This window comes from Eptatretus burgeri, chromosome 5, assembly GCF_056783735.1.
Source record: "Eptatretus burgeri isolate ZD-2024b chromosome 5, Ebu_testis_v1, whole genome shotgun sequence".
In the NCBI taxonomy this organism is placed as follows: domain Eukaryota; kingdom Metazoa; phylum Chordata; class Myxini; order Myxiniformes; family Myxinidae; genus Eptatretus; species Eptatretus burgeri.
The window spans coordinates 21135328-21144935 of NC_140965.1; the positions used below are offsets into that span (position 1 = coordinate 21135328).

Consider the following 9608-nt stretch of genomic DNA (forward strand, 5'->3'; position numbering starts at 1 on the left):
CGCATGGTTACAGTTGGCACGGATGTTCATGTTGGATTTCATTTAATAAAATCCATTCAACATAGAAATTCTATAAGTCTGTGCGACATTCCAAAGTGCAAGAGGGCAGGTGTTTGTGCTGTTCTCTCGATAGGAAAACAGTGGAGTGTTGGGGAAAACACCAGAGGAAGGAAAAAAATGGAGTGTGTAGGGTATTTAATCGACTTGAACACAACAGGAGCTCGAATGCACTCGGTGGAGCCAATACCTCTACCGGATGAACATTGCACATTTTGTATCCCACTGTAGGCCGGATTTGGATCTAGATCTTCATCAAAATCTAATCAACTTGTTCTCGTCACCTACCCAATTCATCCACCTCGTGTTGTCGCAACTCGTCCGCAACTTTTTGAAATATCGCGCGATGCATCCTTTTTGGGCCAATCTTTCAATGGTGAATCACTTCAAATTTTTTTTTAAAAATCATTGGTTCCAGAAAGGAAACAGGAATAAAAGAATGAGTTTGGTGGGAAAAGAGTCCAGTTGGGATTGGGATGTTCTGATGGTGATGGGGTGGATGTAAGTGGAGGATTTATTGAAAGAAAGGAAATGAGGGTTACTCAGGAGACTACACAACTTGTAATTGAGAGACCACTTAATTTTTTTTTTGACTTCAATACGATGGCCCAAAAATGGGCAGATAGACGTAGAAACAGACGTAAAGAGGATGACGAGGGTGGATCTTAATATATAAAAGGACAAAAGGGGAGAGAAAACAAAGATTGGGAACGTGTGACGGTAAATAATAATAGAGTCGAAGTATCTATAGGAATGGGTGAGTCACAACAAAGGTCGAGCAGAATGAGAAAAACAAGATAATATGACGCATCAGGGACTGCAGTTCGCATTGAGAAACAAAGGAATGATAAATGGACATAATGATGTGTGAGCATAACCACAGATATGGACACACAAAGAAAGGCAAGGCAGCGAGAGACGGCTCATGGCTACAAGCAAGCAGCACGTGGTAACAGCCTGTGATTAGCCAATCATATTGCAGCGCTGTTTACTGGCAGCAGGGAAAAAAAAAATCAGCCAACCAGGAGTAAGCCTTGTTTTTCATTGCATGTCTTGTCTGGAGTTGTCGGGTCACAAATAGATGGAGAGAGGAAGAAAGGGGGAGAGGGATCGAGGGAGGGGGGGGCTGAGGATAAGAGAGGGAGTTTACAAAGAAAGGAGCACAGATAGGGAGAGAGAGAGAAGTTGGGATTACCGTGAGGGAAGTAAAAGTCATGCACATCCCTCCAAACCCATTCAGGGCAAGCACTGGGAAGATACACCATGAGAGATCTAGGGTTGAGGGGAGGGAGGTAAAAAGAAAACAAGAAGCACAGAGAAAGGAATCCATATGTAAACGATATCAGCAAGGCCTACTTCGTAAGGCTCAAAGGCCTTGTTCACCACTGGTGGCGTAAAGAGTCATCAACATTGTGTTGTGTTATTTTGATTTGTATTCGTGTAACGCTCATTCGGACCTTTGTTACTCTATTGTTTCGCATTGCTGAGCATCAATGCCGTCATTGTGATGGGAATCACGTGATTTCAGCAGCCACCTGCTCTTTTATGACAACAACTTTTTGTGACTCAAGGAACACAACTCCATGCACACATGTGGGGGAGGGGGAAACCTACAAGATGGTGTAATTGATCATACAGGAAAGTTTTGCTTCATTTCGCTCTTTGTTCCGTACCGTTCGGGTTACTTGCTCCGTAGGCAATAAGCAGGCAGGAGGCACCGAAGCTGGTGCTGTGAAAGGGGCGAGAGAAAGAGTGGTGGTGAGTTTAGGAAGGAGTCGGGATTCGGGGGTTGAGGGATGAGAGAAGAGGGGGGAAATGTAATTATTTTCTCATTTCACATGCTTTCCTCAATACATGGACGAGGATGGTCCAGTGGTGGGTGTTTCGTGCTCATCGTTAGCTCGCACAATGAAAGATCTTCACACGCAACAATATAAACCAACTGCCATTTATGAATTGTCAGATGCATATCATGAAAGAAAACAAACAAATCTTGTATAAACACCTAAAACCGTGTCCTGGGACTTATGACTCAGCCTGCAGATGAAGGTTCGAGTGAAAATTACGCTTTTATGGAACTTAGTACGGTTTGGACTGGAACTAAGATCTCGTTCAATGACGCAACGCCCCAAAATGGCAACGTTGATGGAAGAAAGGGTAATATGTACGCACACTCGCCTCTAAGCTATCGAGCCTGGGTTGGAATCCTGACCCAGCTATAAACTGTCATCCTGGTGTTTCAAAGGCAGGGCGATTCATCAACGCTCGTGTCGTCCCTCCGATGGACATTCAACAGGGCGTCCCACCTGCCACCTTTAGTTTGTGGACGTTAAAGATCTCACGCCATCGTTTGGAAAGAGTCGTAAAGTTATCGCCAGCACCATGAACAAATTACAAATTCCTGCCGTAAGTACTTTGTCGAATGTGAGGCCTGGCCAGCCAGTTCGTGAAAGACTTGGGACAAGCTTCCCTGGCCAACCCCACAAGAACATTGGAATAATTGTGGTCTTTAAAGAAGATGAAGAATACTGTCACAATAACAATTTTAAAGTAACTTACCAAATGTGACTTCAGAGATCGCTTCCTTTTGAAGACAGTGTCCATGTTGGGGCGAATACTTGTTGTCATTCTGAAGTTGTTTTCGAGTTCAGTGATAATAGGTACATAAAATGGTGAACACAATATCACCACGCGGGCCGGATCGAAACGTGCCGTGGGCCGGAGGTTCTCCATGTTTCGTGTAAAGGTATGACATTCGCTTATAACCACCTTTTACCAAAACCACCCTCGATAAACCACTTCCAGGGAATATTTATTTTCTCTTCCTTTATGACACGCATGAAACATTCGTGTGTTTTTTTTTCCAGGACAAGTGTCCGGTGAATTTTGCTATCTTTACCAAATGCTAAAACACATGCTATTTGTTAGTAGAAAGTGAACAGAAGTGAATATAATTGAGTATTATGTCATGTTAAATAATAATATATATATATATATATATATATATATATATATATATATATATATATATATATATATATATATATACAATATACATATGTAATATATATTCGGTTATCATCAGGGTAAAGTAGGAAGTGCAAGTGCTTGGAACAAATACACAATATTGTGCCCTTGCCATCCCTAAATGATCAGACTTTGTGCAAAAATGGTATTTTCTTTTTTACCTCCACTTTAGCATCGGCCATGCTTCATGGAACATACGCGGAATAGCTCTAAACTGTAATGACACCGAACTTGTTCAAACAAACCTTTCACTCTTGCATCTTTCATTTTTATCTCAGAATAACTTTCAGGGTCCAAAGACCAGATTTGGCCTCTTCCTATTTTCAGCCATCATGGAGATTTAGGAACTCATTGATTACCCTTCACATTTTGTCATCCCATCCCCATAAGCAGTTACTGAGTGCCACACTAGAATAAGGCAATTGTATGTCCGTACGTACGTATGTCTAATCATAGTTAAATTTAAAACAGCTGGGCCAATCAACGCAAAATTCTGCGTACGTGCTCGGGATACCCAGGGTCAGGTCATGGGTACAAAATAACTCCCCCATCACTCTCCATTTCCCCCCCCCCCCCCACGGGAGAATGGGGAGATGACTTGCGATTTTCGCCTGTACCCAAAGAATAATGCGAATGGTTTAACGATTGACCCAGCCAGAGTGAGCGTGTATTGACACCTTTTTTCACTCCTGTAGGGAACTGGTGTTACTAGGACTAAAAGGAGATTCATCAGTCCGTCCGTCACACAAAGGAGAAGCTGAACCTCATGCAATGAGCAGAGTATCGACAGCAAATTTAACTCCCAGTGGGAGCGGGTACAACATGAGTCGTTTTACAAACAATAATTGTGGTCATCATTCCCATTCATTCATGCTTCTCGCACCACTCCAATTGCATTCTCTTCTTACATCCTTCTTGCTCATTGCCACACCACCAGGGCAGTGGTGATGGAGACCCGTACTCATGACTCGGCTCCAGGGTGCTCATGATGAGTCTTTCGTGTTTTCATGCCAAAGAGGGTACGGGCAAGTTTCATTTCTTTCGTGGGCAAGTTGCCTGCACTCTGCCGCATGCACTCTGCCGCAGGGTACGGAAATTTCCGCTGAGCAGTCATGGGATTTGAAACCGTACGACTGAGGGCAATGCAACAAGGCATCTTACCCATTACACCACTGAAGCCACTCACCAGTGCATGTAGATTTGATAAACCGAGACAAAAAAAACCTCTGACAACAACTATTATACAACCAAGCTTAGTTTCTGATCACCGTTTGCTCACCTTCCAATGAGACGAAGATTTCTTGGGCCGTACTTGTCCATAATGACCCCAAGGGGCAACGTGATGGCACTTAGAAGGAAAGACCCGATGGTAAATGCCAGGTTGAGCATCTCCCCTTGACTCTTACAAACGGGCCAGCCACGCATCGTGCCCTCAGACATGTCGAAACCCTCACCCTTCTTGCTATCATTTGAAGAAAAATGGCTGCTGTTGTCACTTGAGTTTGAAGTGCCTGGGGTTTGGCAAGAAGAGAAAGAAGTGTTGCCCCTGGAACTGAAGTTGCTTTTGCTGCTGGAGCAGAATTTTCGAGCAATTCCAGGGAAATAATTTTCGGATATAAAATTACATCATTGTGAGCCAAACTCATCATGTTATACAGTATCACCCAGAGTTCTGCATCAAAATCCTTTTGTTAATAAACTGAGTCTTGTCTCAAACGTTCAGTTTTCGTTTGAAGCACGGCTACCTGTTCATGTTGGAATGGGATAGACACACATCAAAGAAAACATGCTGAGAAAGAAATACAATCAGGGACCTTTGACTTCCTCATCGAACCCTGTTGTCGACAATAACTTGGCAACCAACACTCATGGTTAAAGATCGAAAAAATAGTTATCTCAACTGATAAAGCAAAGTGACAATTTGTAAAAATTTATCTCCAACGCTGAAAGTTAGATAAAGGACTGCGATTTGAAAACTACAACGGCACTCGGTACCTCCGCCAGGCTCAACAGTTCATGTTTTGTATCCTCCTGATAGGCTGGATCTGCATCTGGACCTGAATCCAAATCTAATCGTCTCGTTCTCGTCACCTACCCAACTCAGCCAGCAAGTTTTGTCCGAATCCGTCCACAACTTTTTGAGATATCGTGCTATATGTCGTTTTTGGACCTATTTCTCAATGCTAATGAATCACTTTAAACATTGTAGCAGTCGGATCCGGATCTTCACCAAAATTCGAATCAATTCATCCTTGAAAGGCAAGCATTTCAACTCTGACGAGATCGAAGGAATAGTTCATGTTAACTTCGTTGGAATTGGTACCACGTTTATTGCAGACACATCATGGTGTTAACGACCTTACACATCTCTACCTACTACGACGAGGTAGATCGCCACAGATGAAACACGACCATAACCCTGTCTCGGAATGTCGGAAAAGCCAACCCTTTACGGAGACTGGACAGACAAATGCAAAGGCGATCTTCCATGAATATCCCACTCAAACACAAAAAGGACTTTTAGTGGCTTCCACCTCATCTCATCCTAAGGATGGCAATGGTTGCCAAAGATCATTTCAGTTTGTAATTGCGGTAAAGGGGGTCTTGCGGCCCTTGGAGTTGTTTGAGTGCTCGACCTGTGGCTCTCTGATTCGATTAGGTTGCCCACCTCTGTTTTAGGGTGCAGTATTGCCAAAGAACAAAGAGGAAATCTTTTTGGAGTATATTACTGACACCACGTAGGTGATTTACCATTCCTCGATGAACCATAATTTGTTTCATTTGCATTGCTTCCTCCTACACTGATGAAGATAAAAGTAATTTTCATACCATGGAAGGCTAGAGCATGATGTCAGAGATGTCTCGATTGTCAATAAGAAAGAAAATAATTGATATTTCATGCTGGAAGCTAGCTGGATGTTTACAGCCTTAGTGTACATTGTCATATCACTGTGGAACATAATGAAACACCACGAGGGTACCAGCTTAACACACACATAGTTATTTCAGCATCTTAACCACAGAAATATTGCTTTCATGGAACTTTGAAACCATATCTCTACATATAAACACCATTGTGTCTGTCTGTCTGTCTGTCTGTCTGTCTGTCTGTCTGTCTGTCTGTCTGTCTGTCTGTCTGTCTGTCTGTCTGTCTGTCTGTCTGTCTGTCTCTCTCTCTCTCTCTCTCTCTCTCTCTCTCTCTCTCTCTCTCTCTCTCTCTCTCTCTCTCTCTCTCTCTCTCTCTCTCTCTCTCTCTCTCTCTCTCTCATGACCATGTCTTAAATTACAAACTCCAAACTTGGGGTACAGATACAACTTTGTGTGTCTTTGTACCCGAACAAAAAAGGCCACAGACGACACAGAAGACCCAAACGACTCTTCCTGCACAATTACAAATAAATATAGATGTTTACGCTATGTGGCTGGGGTGTGGGGGGGGCAGAGGGGGGTATAAATTCTCGATGTAAATATGCATCGTGTCTCTCCACCTGGTGGCGGTGGGTATTACAATTTCCAAATTTCATTTGGCTACAAAGGGTTCCTTATTCACGTTTCTCTTCCCACGCAATTGACAATAAATAGATGTTTTGAAGTTTTGAAGGAAAAACGAAAAACACGTTCAGTCCGTACATGAAGCCGTGTGACTACATGTCTATTAATTACGTACTCTTTGAACGTCAATTGCACACTGACTTCACACACATACGTCTATTAATTACATACTATTGTAATATACTTTTCGACCCTTTAGATTGCTGAGACCCCTTCGACCGTTGAATACCTTTTAAGACTGCCAAGACCCCAAGGACCCGAATGACCCAAAAGACCCAGAGGACCCAAAAGACACTGAGAACCCATTATACCCCAAGGACCCTGAGGACTCAAAAGATCCATAAGACCTAAAAGACATCTTTTACAAAAGACCGTTTTGACGCCTTTAGATCCCTTCACCCTTTACACATTGTATACCCTTTTGACCCCAAGAACCTTGAGACCTTTACCCCCATTCAGACCCCTCATTCCCTCCTTCCACCAAGCATTGTTTTCTGTGGCTGATTTTCAGTGGAGTTTGATGTTTATAAGATGAGTTTGAATCAAAATAATTAAAACACAACCATCCCTCCCAAAATTTTGCTCATGTATCCATCTTAGCCACCCCTTGCGTTCTCCCCTACACGTCATCTTTACCTGCATCCCTTGTTTGTCGTCTCTATCAACCTTCTTCATCCACCCTGCTGTTGGTATTTTTCCTTTCTCCTGCTGTTCCCTTTGTTATGTTGTGTCCTGATCTGTTCTGTGTCTGAGCTCTTCCATGAGCCTAGACCACAAATTAAAAAAAATCACAATGAACATCCTGAGACACAAATATCACAGAGGAGCATCAATTGCACAAGACAACCAGAGTTGGATTAACAGCATGATTTTAGAAAACAACCATCAGTACCGTGCGTGGTGCAAAGGTAGGAGTAAAATCCCTCAGACTTCAGCATGAGGAGCAGGGAGCCCCAGCCCAGGAGCACGGCAGAGAAGAGCAGATTCTCAACTACGGCCATCGAGGCCATGTACCATCGTCGGCCATGGGCACGAGCCAGGCTCGGAGCCATCCTTGTGCCTTCTTGGGGTGGCTACTGTTCTTGGATTTCTGGTTGTTGTCGGCTGCGAGTTGTCGTGCACAGAACACAGGAATTTGGATTCAGAGAATGAAATTGCCTGATAATGTTGTTGATAGTCAGACTGTCGGTGTTAGTCTCAACGTGATGACCCGGCACCCTAATTGACATTAGTGGTTGGGATAGAAGGCGAATGGCATTAACGAATAAGGAAACTTCGACAGAAGGAAATAAAGAATAGAGCAGGTAAATAAAACAAAAAAGAAGAGATGAGCAGGATAGCTGATGAAGTTTGTGCAAAAATAATGATCAAGAGATTTGTTGATGCCTCGTAAGGCAAACAACTGAAAGGGCAGTTAAAGCTAAATGGACTGTAGTTGCATTCTGTTTTATTTAAATATCTTTCTCATTTTTGTATGAACCTCCAGTATATTTTGGTGACGGAGCGAGGAAACACTAGCTGGAGTCGGAGCTGTTGCTAGAGTACGAGCAGCGACCGGTATTGGCGTGAGAGTCTGAGTCGGTGCTGGAGAAGCAGGGGCTGCAGTGGGAGTTGTTGTTTTTCCTCTCAAGTTACCTTCACAAGTTGGCCGGATCAGCCTGTTGGGCTAGGGTTTGGAAATCCAATCTGTTTTTCACCAAGAGAAAGACAAAAAGAGAGATGCACATGGATGAACCTCCCATGATCATAATCATCAGAAAAAGAACAAGAGTCATAATCAGTGACAACAATGATTTGATCGTCGTAATAATGAAAGCATCTGCGTGCCACACGGCCGGGAGATTGAAGGCAAAAAGTGACACTCACCGGCCCTGCTCACCGGATTACTTGCGCCACTGGAAGTGATGGTGATCGGGGCAGGAGGAGATCCACCGGCACTCCGATGGGGTAAGACTTTCTTTTTTAAACTGATGTCGAAGTGTTGTTTGGCTGTTTATCAGTCTTGGGCAAAGTCTGCCTGCAAGGGAACCATAAAGCTCATTGGGGCATCAATTTATTGGTCTAAGGGTCACACAGAGATTTGATGAGGAATGGGACTCGCTTTTCAGCAATGTTACAATGATAAAACACTTTTGATTTTCAAACAGATTTCAAGTTATAAAAAAAAAAAATACAAAATACTTAACCCATTGACTTCATCATGGGTCTGAACACGAGATTTTAATGAAAAACTTGCACAAATTGCTTTCATTTTTAACTCTTAGTAAATAAATAAAGGAGATTCATGCAAATACCAAACAATTATGTAATAAACGACACGGCCAACACCAATAAATATGATACATGTCCATGTTTACATGTTCAGCTGGAATGGGAGGAAAAAATGGGATGATGATGATGATGATGATGGACCAATTGTTATTATGAGTGTAAAGAAACTGCAAACTAAACCAATGGTCACATAAACCCAAACACGTATGCAAACCGACGTTTAACGTCTGTAAGTAAACGAGGCAAAATTAAAAAAAAACAATTATTTATTTATACATTACAATTGATTAAAAAAAAAATCTAATCTGGATGGAAAACAAGAGACGAGGCAGGAAAATCGCAGGATCGAAGCAACTCAATGGTGACGTCATAATAGCATAATCAAAAAGAACTTAATGCGACAAAACAATACAGATTTGCACGCATCGCGCTGGACATGGACGAGTCGGAAATATATATAATTCTAATAAGATCGACCCATACCGTATTGTCTTTCCGTTTTTGATTGGCAATTCCTCCTTATCTATCCCTATATGTCTCCATCTCTCTCTCTCTTTCTCTCTCTCTTTCTCTCTTTGTGTGAAGCGATGTATGTGTGCGTAAAGATATCTGCAGAAAGTGGGCGGAGTAACCGAGAGCAGAGAAAAACAGGGCGGAGTAACTGGGGGGGGGAGCAAAGTATGGCGGAGTAACTGTGGGGG

At 42.7% G+C, this 9608-nt stretch overlaps 1 protein-coding gene across 1 annotated transcript in view; it reads right to left on the reverse strand.

Annotated features, from left to right (window-relative positions):
- The window catches only part of LOC147026025 (large neutral amino acids transporter small subunit 4-like), a 51823-nt gene extending 42281 nt beyond the window's left edge, over positions 1-9542 (reverse strand). The window contains exons 1-6 of the mRNA XM_085881012.1: positions 9391-9542; positions 8503-8653; positions 7529-8322; positions 4364-4595; positions 1731-1786; positions 1253-1329 (exon numbers count right to left, since the gene is read on the reverse strand). Of these exons, the coding sequence (XP_085737138.1) occupies positions 1253-1329; positions 1731-1786; positions 4364-4595; positions 7529-7688 (525 nt within the window). The 5' untranslated portion in view covers positions 7689-8322; positions 8503-8653; positions 9391-9542. The remainder of the gene's footprint in view (positions 1-1252; positions 1330-1730; positions 1787-4363; positions 4596-7528; positions 8323-8502; positions 8654-9390) is intronic.
- Between the last annotated feature and the right edge of the window lie 66 nt (positions 9543-9608).